The following is a 13,705-nucleotide window of genomic DNA, read 5'->3' as shown; positions in this document are numbered from 1 at the left end:
AACTTTAAGACTTATTTTGTAACTTTTTTCAACAGGGAGAACAACACACTCCTTGGGGAAAGGTGAGGGGTTGAGAAGACAGACCCTGGGTAAATATTCTTACCACAGCACCTGGAGTTGATAGGCCTGCCTAGGAGAGAACACAGGCACTGCCACACCACCATAGGGGACAGCTGCTGTCTGGGGTCAGCAGACCAGCTCACACACCACGCAAGGTTTCTATAGATCTAAGACACAAAATTCTTCATCACAAAACAAGTCCCACGCATCTTCAGAGTCTGTCAGTTCATTGTCCCCACCTGCAGTCGAAAGCACAAGCAACGTCCCGCCCAGCTCAAAGGTGACAGCCTCTTCTTCATCGTCAAAGGGGTTGCTGTTCGCTCCTTCCTCAAAGAATTCCCAGGGGTGGTTCCTTCGTTGGGCCGGGTATCTGCTTGATGTTCCCTCTTGCTGTCTCTGTGGCTCCTCTCTACGGCCATCAGGGTACACATGCTTGTAAAACAGTTCCCCCCAAATGGGCAGCTCCCACATCCTTCATCAAAATACCTGCATGCCTTGGCGCTCATTGCTTTCTTGTATTTCTGAATGAGTTTCTGCTTCTCTTCTTTCTCCTCCACCCAGTACTCACTTAGAATGACGAAGTTAGATATTATTTGGCATTGTGGGCAGGACTTGACGATCCTGCTCTCAAATTCCTTAGCACTCCTCCACTTGCGAATGCGCTTGAGACAGAAGGTGTGGTTGCAGTTGGAGAGGATCCCCAAGCGGTGCTCGTTGGGGTTGACTTTCTCATAGACCACCTCCATGCAGATCCCACACACCCTGTCCTTGCTGCGTTGCACAGCAAATGAGAACTCCATATTCTTCTCATGGGCTTCAATGCACGATTGTATATGCTGTGATCTCTGGGCAGCATCCATCGGATGCAGGGCCTGCAGCCTACACATGTCACATAAATCTCCGTGGAGAAACACACAGTTCTCCCCATATCGGCACTGTCCCACTGCAGCATAGGGGCACAGCTGCTGCTTTGTTTCCACCGCGGTTTGCTCTTTCTCTGATTCTTCCTTGGTCACTGGGCCCTGCAGGGGTGCTTCAGTGCAGGGAGGCACAGTACGGCCACAGTAGGGTTGCCCAGGAACAAACTCAACGGCATTCGCCCAGTCCTCTGAACCTGCTCCTACAGTTGCAAAGTTTGAATTTCTTGACTCAGATTCGTTTGTATTCATTTCAACAAGTGGTCCAACTATCGAGGAGACACTCGAGGAAGCAGCAAGGGATGATTCTGTAGTTAGCTCTGTAGCAGTTGCTTCTTCCTGTTTCAACGGCTTGCTATGTTCACATCTGCAGCGGTCTCCATAAATACAGTACCCTCGCTGAAAACAACTGCACACTACTCCAGACAGACGGTCAGAGAGGTCATGCGAGTAGCGACAGTTATTTCCTTCCTTACAAATCCCATACATAAAATACCTACACGTGACCTGTTTAGTCCAGCCGTTGCCGCAACTGCCGCCGCACGCGCCGCTGCCGCCGCACGCACAGCTACCGTTGCTACCGTCGCTGCCGCCGGCCCCTCCGCCCGCCCTCGGGGACGGGGCGGTGACTGTGGAGATCGGAGTGGGGGACGCAGCTGCCGCCGCCTCCGCTGCTGCCGCCGCTGCTCCTGATGTTGTGGCTGTTGTTCCGGGAGCTGCAGCCTCCTCCATTACTGCTTATCCAATCGGCATATTTTTTCTAATCTTCTGAATAGTAGTCATTGATGGGAACATTTTTCATTGATTAGCACCATCTTATTTTTTTTAAAGCTTTTAAGTGGCTGGAATTTTTATTGTAAGTTATAACTCCTATTATAAAAACTTGACTATAACTTGTAAAGTCAACTCCTCAATCTTCTTAATCATTTGGTAGACTTTGGACTTTATATTCAATGAGATCATCTTACTATTTTATTAGGAAAGAGTCCATTTTAATGTCTGAAAATAGAAGATTCTCTAATAAACTTATGCAAAAGATTTTTTCCAATTGCTTTTGCCTTTTTTGCTTCCTTCTGAAACAAAATAGCACAAAACTATATTGAAAGTAGGAAAGATCAATTTTTAAAACAACTTTATACATTTTATTAAGGAATATATAGGAATTGGCTGGACGCAGTGGCTCATGCCTATAATCCCAACACTTGCTGAGGCCAAAGCAGGCAGATCACTTGAGGCCAGGAGTTCGAGACCAGCCTCGCCAACATGGTGAAACCCCGTCTCTACTAAAAATACAAAAGAGTTAGCCCAGCTTGGTGGCACACACCTGAAATCCCAGCTACTTGGGAGGCTGAGGTATGAGAATCACTTGAACCTGAGAGGCAGAGGTTGCAGTGACCTGAGAACATGCCACTGCACTCCAGCCTGGGTGATGGAGTGAGACTCTGTCTCAAAAAAAAAGAAAGTAGAATTTAAAATTGCTTTTCATTTATTGACTTGTCAATCAGGCTTATAGTTTAATGTTTTTGTTCAAGATTTATTATATGTTAAAACAATTTGATTTTATTCGAATAAATGGAAAAGATCAAAAGCTGTTCTGTTGAAAAAAAATTTTTTTAATAAAAGGTGGAGAAATACTTTTGTGAATGGAAAAATACATCCTTAATTTATGAAACATTGTAGATGTGGGATTGGTTTCAGGGATATACATATACTTCCAGAGTATATGGAAGTTATTTACAGGTTGTTTCTGTTATATATTAACATATAGTCTACGTGTATTATTGTTTTTATACTTGATAATCAAGGTATATTTAAAAGAGTTTTATATAAAACAAATCCAAAGTGCTATCTAAAAAAATTGTCTATTGGAAAACTGACAGGTAGATGTATTTGTGTTCTTGGAAATAAAAGCCTTCCAAAGGATAGCTTCAGCAAATGAGAACAATGAACAATGAACAATTACATATTTTCAGTAGGCTATTACCTCAGCTGATTTGTCATCTAATATAATCTGATAAGGAAAGGCAATATAGGTGTATTTATAGTTGCTGCTATCATTTTTATTAGTATCCAATTGCTGAAGACTCTCCTGGTTGTTCCTGTATCATCAGAAAACATATAATGGTCATGATTATAATAGTTTTTGAAATTAAAAAAATTTTACATTTAGTGACAAATGTAGACATTCCTTGTTTTTGTTCTATATTAACTTTGCTAACCATAACAACAGACCAGGCTGTTAATGAATAAGCATAGTCCAAAGCATTTGATCCATCTTACCAAATAAATATCAGCATGGCAAGATGGTCATTCTCAACAGTGGTCATGCGTAGTACAAGTTATTGTTATAGGACTGTAGCACAGTTAAAGTTTCTTTAAGCTGGAATTGCTTGTAGAACTACTGCCTCATTTTAACCTCAACTCTGTCTCTAGAGATATGCAAATTATCATATTTTTCTCTGAAGAAAATATTTATTATTTATAAAGCAATACTTCTCTGATTGCTGTTAATACATTTACACAGTCTTATATGTTCAGACCCAACTTCTGATCTGACAACAGCCAAGTTTTCATTCAGTCCTCTCTGGCACTAGTCACGGTTTCCAACTGCTCTCTGGACATTTCCACATGTATACCCTACTTCTTCCTTTAAAAACCGAAAAGTCAACTTACTTATCATTTTAGTAAGCTCTACCTTTTGATTTCCCAGTTTCTTTTAGGGATCCCACCCCATTGTTGTCTAATTCAGTACACTAAGAATTTGGAAATTCATGCTGTCTCTTCTCTTTTCCTCTGACTCCTTAATCTGTTTAATTCTGTTAGGTCTTGGTAATAATTATTGTACTTGTTCTTTGATTTCCCCTTTCATCTGTTAACACTGTATATGCATCCTGTTATTTGTCCTGTCCGTATTAATACCATAGCTTCTAACAGTTTTCCTGCTGACAATCTTTCCCTTGCCCAATCCATCCAGCAAGTGACTACCAAACTCACCTACCTAAAATGGCCCTCAGCATGATACATCTTTTTCTACTCTTTTTTTTCCCCCTTACTGCACAACCTCTAAGTATTTACCATGACATTAAGAACTTGCCATAATAAAACCCCAACTCAACTTTCTACGTGTATTTGATGCCATTTTCCTACATATGCTTTGGATCTCAGCCATGCTGGACAATGTGGATTTTATCTCTATCCTTCTCTCCCTTCCTCAACCAAGAATATTGTCTGAGTTTTGCCTGCTGAAAATCCTGCTGGACTCTAATGCCATCTCCTTCTCATATCATCCTTTGATTGCTCTATTAGAAGTGATATCTACGTTCTTTTATTTGTCTCTGCTTTAGATCACTTATTGCACAACACCTTGAAAAATCATTTTGATAGATGGTATCTTTTTTCAAAAAATTAATTTAATTTTTTTAAATGTTACTTTAAGTTCTGAGATACACGTGCAGAATGTGTGGGTTTATTACATATGTATACATGTGCCATGGTGATTTGCTATACCTGTTGACCCATCATCTAGGTTTTAAGTCCTGCATCTTATCTACTGTTCCATAGAATCTTCAAGTTTAGATATTCAAGCTCCCGTATCTTCTTAGTCCCTTCCCTTACTAACTTCACAGAGTAAGTACTCATAAATATTTATTGAATGAAGAAGATACTTGTTTCAAGGTGTGAATGAAAGTTTGTGTCCACAAACTGCCAATTAAAGTCTAGATTATGTGCAATACATTTATATCCAACTTCAAATCGTAACAATATTTTAAATTTTAGTGCTTTGTAATAAAGCCCTGCAATCAGAAGATAGTAAAGTTGGTGGAAGTAAAGATTTTTTTTCCTTTTCAGTATTAAAACTAACTGCAGAACCATCCAGGCATACAGGTTGAAGTGACCTAATTTTCGAAAGTACTTAAGAACACAATTATGTCATTTGAATAGGGGTGAAGGTAGGAAGGCAGTTCTGATCAAGGTACAGAACAGATTTACTACATTTGCCACTCAAGGTATCACTGATGTAAACTCCTGATGTTTGCATCTGTAGTGCAAAAGTAATTTCTTTGCAAAGAGTAAATTCTAAGGGGAACTGGCTTCAAAACTAAAGTGTAAAAAGTTCATCTCTGACATTGTGCATCCCTGGTTAATTTGACGTATTTATAGAGATAGGATGTAAATGCCCAATGTTCTTTGATGATTCTAGTTATATATGCAGTAACTTACCCAAGTCAGTATACCTCAGCATATAAATAACCAATATCTTCAATTTAACTCCTCAGGAGAGAAGATAGTTGGAAGCTGTGAGAAAATGTGAAGTTTCTTTGTTTCATAATTTCTATTAGAGATACAGAAAATCCTTTTATCTTTGAGTTGGGATAGTGTAATAAATTACAATGACAATTTTGTATGTCTCTATGCAGATCTGAGAAGTTCTTTGGTGAAAATGCCAAGAAAGAAAACATGTAGGAGAAGGAGAAAAGAAAAGGAAGGAGAGAAGGAAGATAGGGAAGAAGTGTGATTTAGTCCAGAGCATGTTTCTGATCTAATGATCTATGCATTCATCTTTGGAAAGTGTTCAATCAACCAAATTGTCTGAATGTTCAATTAATCTAATAATTCCCAGCCTGACATTCTGAGATTGTGGTTAGGTTTAGAGTATAGCACGGGAGTATTACAGACAGCTCCACACTAAAATCTAAAACATTGGTTCTTATGGGTCCATGAATACATTCTCAGTTTGGGATCAAGACAAATGTGTATAATGTTGCGAAGACCATCCAATTAGATTCTGTTAAACACAATAGATTGAACAATCATTTGTGTATTTCTTTGAAAAGATTCTTTTTAAAAAATTATACAGTGCCTTTTATTCAAGTTCAAACACTGAGTTTTCCTGGTGCAGCTTTTTGTTGTGGCTAAATACTCTGCACAATGCTTCTTAGTGTAGAGAGGCAAATAGTCATTGAAGCCTTTATCCAAGGGCTTCTTTGTCTTTATCCCCCTCTTTTCCTCCCTCCCTCCACCCTCTCTCTCTCTATTTTGTCTGTATGTGTCACTCGTAAACATGTTGCTAAGCAGATATCACAAGACTATAACAAATATTATCAGGTTAATTTTCAGTCACGTAACTGAGAACTCAGTTACAGAACTGAGACTCAGACAATGGTAGTTATGTTATCTATCTATCTATCTATCTATCTATCTATCTATCTATCTATCTCCCTTACTTTCTGCAAAACAGTCCTGACTAAACTAATATATAATTTGTTAGCTTTAGGATGTTAGTATTCTAATTGCCTGGAAGTACTAGAGAACTCCCAAATATATTGACTTATAAAGGAAGCTGATTTATCTTGCACACAGGTGGTCCAGGGCTGGTATGGTAGTTCAAAAGTTATGTAGAAGTCAGAACACTACTGATTTTTGGTTCTTCCATCCCCATGGGTGATCTTAATCATAATGGTTGAGCCATTATATGCACATTTGAAATAGCAGGAGGGATGAGAGAAAGAAGGGGAACACATCAGACTATCTTTTGTTTTGTTTTGTTTTGTTTTGAGACGGAGTCTCACTCTGTCACCCAGGCTGGAGTGCATTGTTGCGATCTCGACTCACTGAAACCTCCACCTCCTGGGTTCAAGCAATTCTCATGCCTCAGCCGCCCAAGTAGCTGGGATTACAGACACCGGTCACCACTCCCAGCTAATTTATTTGTGTTTTTAGTAGAGACGGGGTTTCACCATCTTGGCTAGGCTGGTCTTAAACTCTAGACTATCTTTTAGTGAAAGCTCCCAGAAAAAGACCATAAGACTTGCATTTACATCCTATTGACCACATCCTATTGACCAGAACTTAGTCACAATACTGTACCTAGTTAAATATGGCTTTATTTTGGAGGCTTAAAAAATTAAAATTCTAGAAGGCATGACTGTGAATGGAAATAAATATACAGGTATAATATAATTAATTTCCATTACATGATATTCAGACTATGGCATGAGGAATAAAATGATTTGCTTGATCCAACTCAAATATTGAAGCATTATTTTAAAATTCCCTTCCAAGTGAATATAGACTATGTGACTTTATATAGTCTTTAATGCATTATTTCTTTTTTTGAAACTTATTTTTTAAATGGACAAAAAATTATGTTATTATGTACAATATGATGTTTTGAAGTATGCATACATTGTGGAATGGATAATCCAGCCAATTAACAAATGCATTACCTCACATAGATATCATATTTTTTGTGGTGAAAACACTTAACATGCACTGTCTTTGCATTTTTTGAGAATATAATGTATTGTCATTACCTATAGTCACCATGCTGTACAACAGATCTCTTGAACTTTTTTCTGACCGTAAATATGTATCCTTAGACCGTCTCCCCAACCTCCCTTTCCCACTAACCACCAACCTCTCATAACCATCATTCTACTCTTTATTTCTACGAAAATAACTTTTTTAGATTTTACACATGGATAAGATCATGCAGTATCGATCTGTGCCTGTCCTATTTCATTTACCATACTATTAGGCACTAAAAAAGAAGAAGAATCTGCCATTTGCAACAACATGGGTGAATCTGAAGGTATTATGTTTAGTGAAATACTATTTCTGGTTTAGCATATGAAAGTCTAAGTTTCTACTGCACATGGCCACTAGCTACATGGCCTCAGATTCTTTGTGTGAAAAATCAGATCACTGGATGATATGACTTCTAACATTCTGTGATTAATTGGTTATCTCTGATGTGCAAAGCCTTGAGGAAAGGCAGTGTTTCATATTGGCATTCCCAATGCCTGGAACAATGGTTTATAGGAATATATATATATAGTTAAATAAACATACATGGTGAAAGTTACATGAACCAAATAAGCACTTCACCTTCCTCCTAACTCTTCCTAGATGTTGCTAATTTCTCTGAATTTTATATAATAATATGCATTAGTTGTAACACTTTCAGACTCAAGTTACTGAAAGCCAAATCAAGTAGGCATAAACTGTAAGGATATTTATGATTTTACATAACAGGAAATCTAAAGATAGGGCAGACTCCAAGATTGGTTGATTGAATGACTAAAAATATGTCTTCATTCCATGTCTCTGCTCTGCCATATTCAGATATCAGATATCTTCAAAATAGATATTGAAAGAAATGGCATCACCTGCATAATGTATATACTTAATATCTAAATCATTTTAAATATTTTAAAATTGTTTTCTAATTACTTATTAAAAGACTCATCTCCTCACAAAAACTATTCTTAGATTATGTCCATACTTAACTTATATCCCCAATCTAGGACATAGTAGTAGAGGGCTGGATATGTAGTAGATATTTAGTATTACATCTTTGAATTCTTCCTAAATAGGTGAAATGTATAATATGTATTTCATCACAGTTAATATTATTAAATAAAAAGAGAACTTTGAAATCAGATGATTTTGGATCCAGCTCAAATTGCTGACTCTCAGTATCTGTTTCTTTATCTCTAAAACAGAGATGTTAATGCCTAATTCCTAGTGGTGTTGAAGATTAAAATGAAAATCTGTTTACAAATAATAGTTTTTTATTGGTCATGTGAACAAAGATTTCAAAATACTTTTAAAGAGACTGACTAAAAGTACAAATACATATATTTATTTTGCCTTTTATGTTGGTTCCAGGAGAGTGCTATAATATTGGAAGACATTATGGTTATTACATGGCATACAAATTATGGCAATAATTTAGTTGGGCAACCATGTAACAATCTTGTGAATTTATCTACCTGTATTTCTTTTTATTTTTTTTAAATTCTTATCTTTCTTGTGTTTGTTTTTCACTATTTATAGTGGTTCAAATTTAGAAAGACATTGGCTCTGGTATGAGAGAAAATCATTTTCAGTGCCAAGAACACCCTTCCTTTTGTTTCAGCATTATACAGGTTTCTCTATCTCCCTTGGCATTCTGTATTTATTGCCACTGGGTAGTTCCAAGTTGGCTTCTGACTGAAACTTCCAGAGTTGAGCTGTGTTTTTGCACACTGGGAACCTGGCCTTAGTCCCTTGAACAAAATTGTTAGTAGAAAAACCTTCCTAAATAAAATCAAGCAAGTGAAAAACAAACCACAAAAAATATACCAAACAAAAAATTCAGGTTTATTGATTTATACTTTACTGTTTGAAATTGCACGAAGCCATAAATCTGACTGAATTTAATTTTATGTCAATGTGAAATGCTTAGGACAGCTTTAGTTTATCACTTTTTTAATTGTAAAGGAAAATGTATATTTCTGTCATTTTACATGTTTTTTTCTGTTATATTGTTTGATATTATGATTAAATTTCATAAAGTACCTAGATTTTGGGGGAAAATAAAATATAAAGTATCTGTAGCTAAATATATGTGAAATATATATGATTACTTCAAAGAATATCTCATGATTTGCGTTTGGATTAGGACACCCAAATAAAACAAACAAACAAAAATCCTGCCCTGCTAAGTACAGAAAAAATGATTTAGGCAAAGACAGGAGAGAGCTAAATTGTTTGACAGAGTTGAGCTGGAAGTACAGAATATAGGTTTAAATAATTCCACTCTATTTCCTAAAGGGTCATGTAGAATGTATTAGCATAGGTGACTAATACTATGGTTGTGTTACCATTTCAGAATTGCCCAAAGCTATTTTGTTTAGTATGATTGGTCCTGCCAAGCTGCATACTTTATTTCAATATCATTCTCCAGATGCTGCATTTGAGCACAGCTGGCTTGCGTATTGCAGTGAAACAAATGGACCAGGTCTTAGAACAATGAAACATCCCCCTTTATTTGAATCTCAGTGAAAGCTGCATGAGTTCAGATAGAAAGAAATACAAGAATATGAGGACCCCGGTATAGAGACTAGAAATGATAAATCAGCATATTGAAAATTTATAAATGACATATGCGTACTGATTAGATGTGAAAACAGTTGTTAGTTTTATTTTTGGGCACTCAAGTGCATAGTCATTAAAACGATAGAAATGTTGCAGTCTGTGTTGTGAATGTCTCCAAGGATATTCTTTTCAGAGTCATGGCTGTAACTTCCTTTTATATCATATTCTTCAGATGATGGCCCACCAGGTTAGTGAAGATAACTGTATTGCAACGAGATAGAGCCACTTATAAAAGTAGACAATGTGGTAGGCAGAAAAAGATCAGTATGACACTGCTGATAATAAAATAAATGCTCCTATCAGATACATTAAGCAGTACTTTTCGTAACTTTAATTCCTTCATTATTTTATTAATAAAAATATTTTAAGAACAACGCAAGATAGAATTGTCATGCTAGTACTACTTAGAAGCAAGATAGAACTGTCATGCTCATACAACTTTATCTGATTCAGTATTTTTGAGGTCTCAAATTCAGTATTTAACCTAATAATTAATTTTATCTGTCAGTAAAGGGTCTGGTAGGTAGTGCTTAGGTTTGGAGTCAGACAGAATGGACTAAAGGTTGGGCGTTCTGTCACACCCTCATGTCTTATTTGTGGAAGGCTAATGATAATAGTAAATTGCAAAATGATAATAAAATGTGAGTAACATTAATAATAGCAGTAACAGTAAAAGCTCCTTGTAAAGACCAACTAACACACTGGATTCAATTAATAAATATTTATTGAGTACTTAACTATAAGCCAAGCAACATGGTAAGAATATATAGGTAAGCAAAACAGGTAGTCATTTGCCTGCAAATCAGCTGTGATTACAGTAATCATCTCAAACAGATTTATTGTAATTGCATTGTGACATTTACTTCTTTTGTATTTCTCACAGTCCATGGTACCCAAAGGAATATTTTTCTTGTTCTATCTGATGTTGTTACATTTTGCTCTTTGTTTTAATTTTATTGGATTTTGTGCATATTATATTTGACTTTATTAAATACTTCACACAGCCACTCTTGAGATTGTGAATGATAAACAAAACATCCCTTCATTTATTTAGAAGCTTTCTCATAACTTGAAGTCATGGCATTGAGTTTTCACAGATTCACATTGATATTAATGTGAATTTAATGCTGTAAAAAGAAATAATGCAACAGAAATGTTCATATGATGTCAGAGTAAAGGCTGGCATCCTCTGGATTTTTATGGTTTGAATAAAAATGCCTGAACTTTGGAGTTCTTAACTAAATATTAGTGGACCATGAGTTTCACCATGATGATGTAATCTTGGTGGCGTAGACGCAAAACAAAGTATCAGCTCCATTGAAGACTTTATTTTAGCCTGACTCATCAGTGGCTTCTTGAGCTGCAAATGCTGATGCTGTAATATGTGCCTAGAGAAACCACATGTTTAATTGCCTGGTCTGAAATGCTCAGTGCTTTATTTGTTTTTTGTTTTTTTTTCACTTCCACATTGATCACAGAAAAGATGACTAATGTTGACATTGAGAAAAGTGAGGCTGAAACAAAATACACTTAAAAATTAGTATGGTTAGGAAGGCAAGCAGAACTCCTGCAGGGTTGTATAATAAGCTGAATATATGTGGCGAATTGGGGCCATCACTAGAAATGCTTCATACTTTTGAGTAGTTTCTAGGTTTTGTAACGGGCTGATTGTAATGTCATGTGTTATATTTGTTCAGCAATATCCATCTAGTTTTATAGAATTTTAAACTTAATTTTCTGGAAAAGAGTAGAGACAGAGACAGAGTTGCATGTTTGTGTGTGAACATGTGCAACCTATTCCCCCTTTGTATTATTTCATAATGCAGTTGTTGAAAGGTCAGTTGATGCATATTTTACTCTGCTTTCCAGGACAATAGAATCAGAGCAGAGCATGGTTTCTACTCAGAGAAAGATCCAGGCTATCTAAAATTAGGTTAGATGGTCCTCAGCAAAGAAATCAAAGCTGTCTTATATTTAGTTCTAGTGAGACATCCCACTGTGCATTGATGTAACCAATAATATGCCCTTGTGGACCAATAAGAGCTGCTGATTAACTTCTTGCAATAAATCTGTGGGTACATGTAGGTGGACATTTTATTCAAGGGGGAAAATAATTTATTTCCCATGCTACCAAAGAGTACTAGGAATTATTTAGAGCCTTTTGCTTAAATTTGTGTTTTATGTCATCAGTTTTCCAGCATAATAATCAAATAGTCCTTTTAAAGTTTTGCATTTGCTACTTCAATATAAGATCAATATCTATAACTTTATAGAAATTTTTGTTTAACCAGGAATACCATGCTTAATGGGAATAGGGAAATAAGTTGGCTTTTAATACATAGTTTGTATAATCTTACTGTCTTGTCAATGGTTTCCTCTTTATATACTGGATAAATCATAGATGCAAAAACAAAGCTGATTTGTGGACATGCCAGAAAGATGTCTGTTGTAATTTGGGCAAAAACAGCTATGGGATAATTTGGAAGATTCAAAGCTAAAGCTACCACATTCTCACATTTTGTCCCTACTTAAAGCACTTCTAGGGAAATAAAGGAAAAGCATATGTCCTCCCTCCTTTCCCTTTCCTCTCTTCTTCACATTTTCCTTTTTCTTATTGTCTTTCATTTTGTAATTGGCTTTTTCCCTTCTGTTCTTAAAGTACTATTGGTAAGTGGTAAGCGATGTCCTGCATTCTATGATGGCAGCAACCACATCTTTCATATTGGTTGTTGGGTAAGTGTGATAGTGATCATATCAAGAACTGGATATTCTAGGCATCTCAGTATTGATTTTCCTCCATGAAGGACAATCTTTACTGAAAAATACAAGGGAGAAAACAAGAGTTATTTAGTAAAGGAAATTGAATGATTGTCTCATTTTAATATTTTAAAAATTATCATAAGTCATTGACAACTCAAGGAGAATCAAGAGTCAATATTAAGTAAAATAAGTTAGAAATAAAGTAATAGGTTTACCTAAGAGTGAGTTTCTGAGGGAAGCTAGATTATTTATCTGGCTAGGAATGGTGATGGGGTAGCATTGTTAATTAATTTTTCTTTAAGATCAAAGTTAAAACAAAATAAAATGTATGAGCTTGTAATTTTTTTATGACTATCTGACAATTGTGTGTGTGTGTGTGTGTGTGTGTGTGTGTGTGTGTGTGTATTGGAACTTGCTTTTCTTTTTTAATTGTTATGGCTAATAAACCTAGAAGTGAATGTCTAATTATATAATTTATCTTTAACTATTTATCATTTGCAAGTTCAGGAGATTTTGTTTAGAAACATAGAAGCATAAAGTTAAATGGGGTTCAGTGGGTCATCGTTTTAGTCAGCCTTTTTCCCTATAGAAAGACCAATCCCAGAGCATGGCAAATGGTAAATGGTAACTGAAGTCCTGTGTTCTAAGATGGCAGCAACCATTGCTTTCATGTTAAACAATTTCGTATGTTTGTCTCTCATCGTAATGATCTGAAATCTATCTTCCTATCTAAACTGATTATGATTCTGTTGATAACTTGGAATTATCCAGTTTTTCTACTCCTGAGAGTAGGAAGGAATATTTTTAGAGCAAATATATGTAAACATCCAGAGTTATCCCTGTTGAACAGCTACCAACATTATTAGTTTGTCTCCAGTTTTAGAGAATAATGATGTAAAACCATGACTGTTCCTCTAAAGAAAGCGTGTAGCATTGAGAACATGTATTCATCATCTGTAATTTCCCTTAATATCTTATTATCTAACCTACATAAATTTGCTAAGGCTTTATAAACTTTATTCCATTTTCAGATACTGTGTTTCATT

At 36.0% G+C, this 13,705-nt stretch overlaps 2 protein-coding genes across 3 annotated transcripts in view; one reads left to right on the top strand and one right to left on the bottom strand.

The window, feature by feature from the left end:
- LOC108534861 (putative E3 ubiquitin-protein ligase makorin-4) overlaps positions 1-1,911 on the bottom strand; it is a 7,956-nt gene extending 6,045 nt beyond the window's left edge. Inside the window, 2 exon segments of the mRNA XM_017880420.1 lie at positions 300-500; positions 503-1,911. Coding sequence (XP_017735909.1) covers positions 300-500; positions 503-1,709 — 1,408 coding nt within the window. The 5' untranslated portion in view covers positions 1,710-1,911.
- MAGI2 (membrane associated guanylate kinase, WW and PDZ domain containing 2) overlaps positions 1-13,705 on the top strand; it is a 1,515,811-nt gene that overhangs the window by 22,080 nt on the left and 1,480,026 nt on the right. The gene's annotated exons all lie outside the window — the stretch shown is intronic.

This window comes from Rhinopithecus bieti, unplaced genomic scaffold (genome assembly GCF_001698545.2).
Source record: "Rhinopithecus bieti isolate Rb0 unplaced genomic scaffold, ASM169854v2 scaffold_11291, whole genome shotgun sequence".
Taxonomy (NCBI): domain Eukaryota; kingdom Metazoa; phylum Chordata; class Mammalia; order Primates; family Cercopithecidae; genus Rhinopithecus; species Rhinopithecus bieti.
Note: the sequence above shows the minus strand (reverse complement) of the source record. Positions and strands in the feature narration are given on the sequence as shown.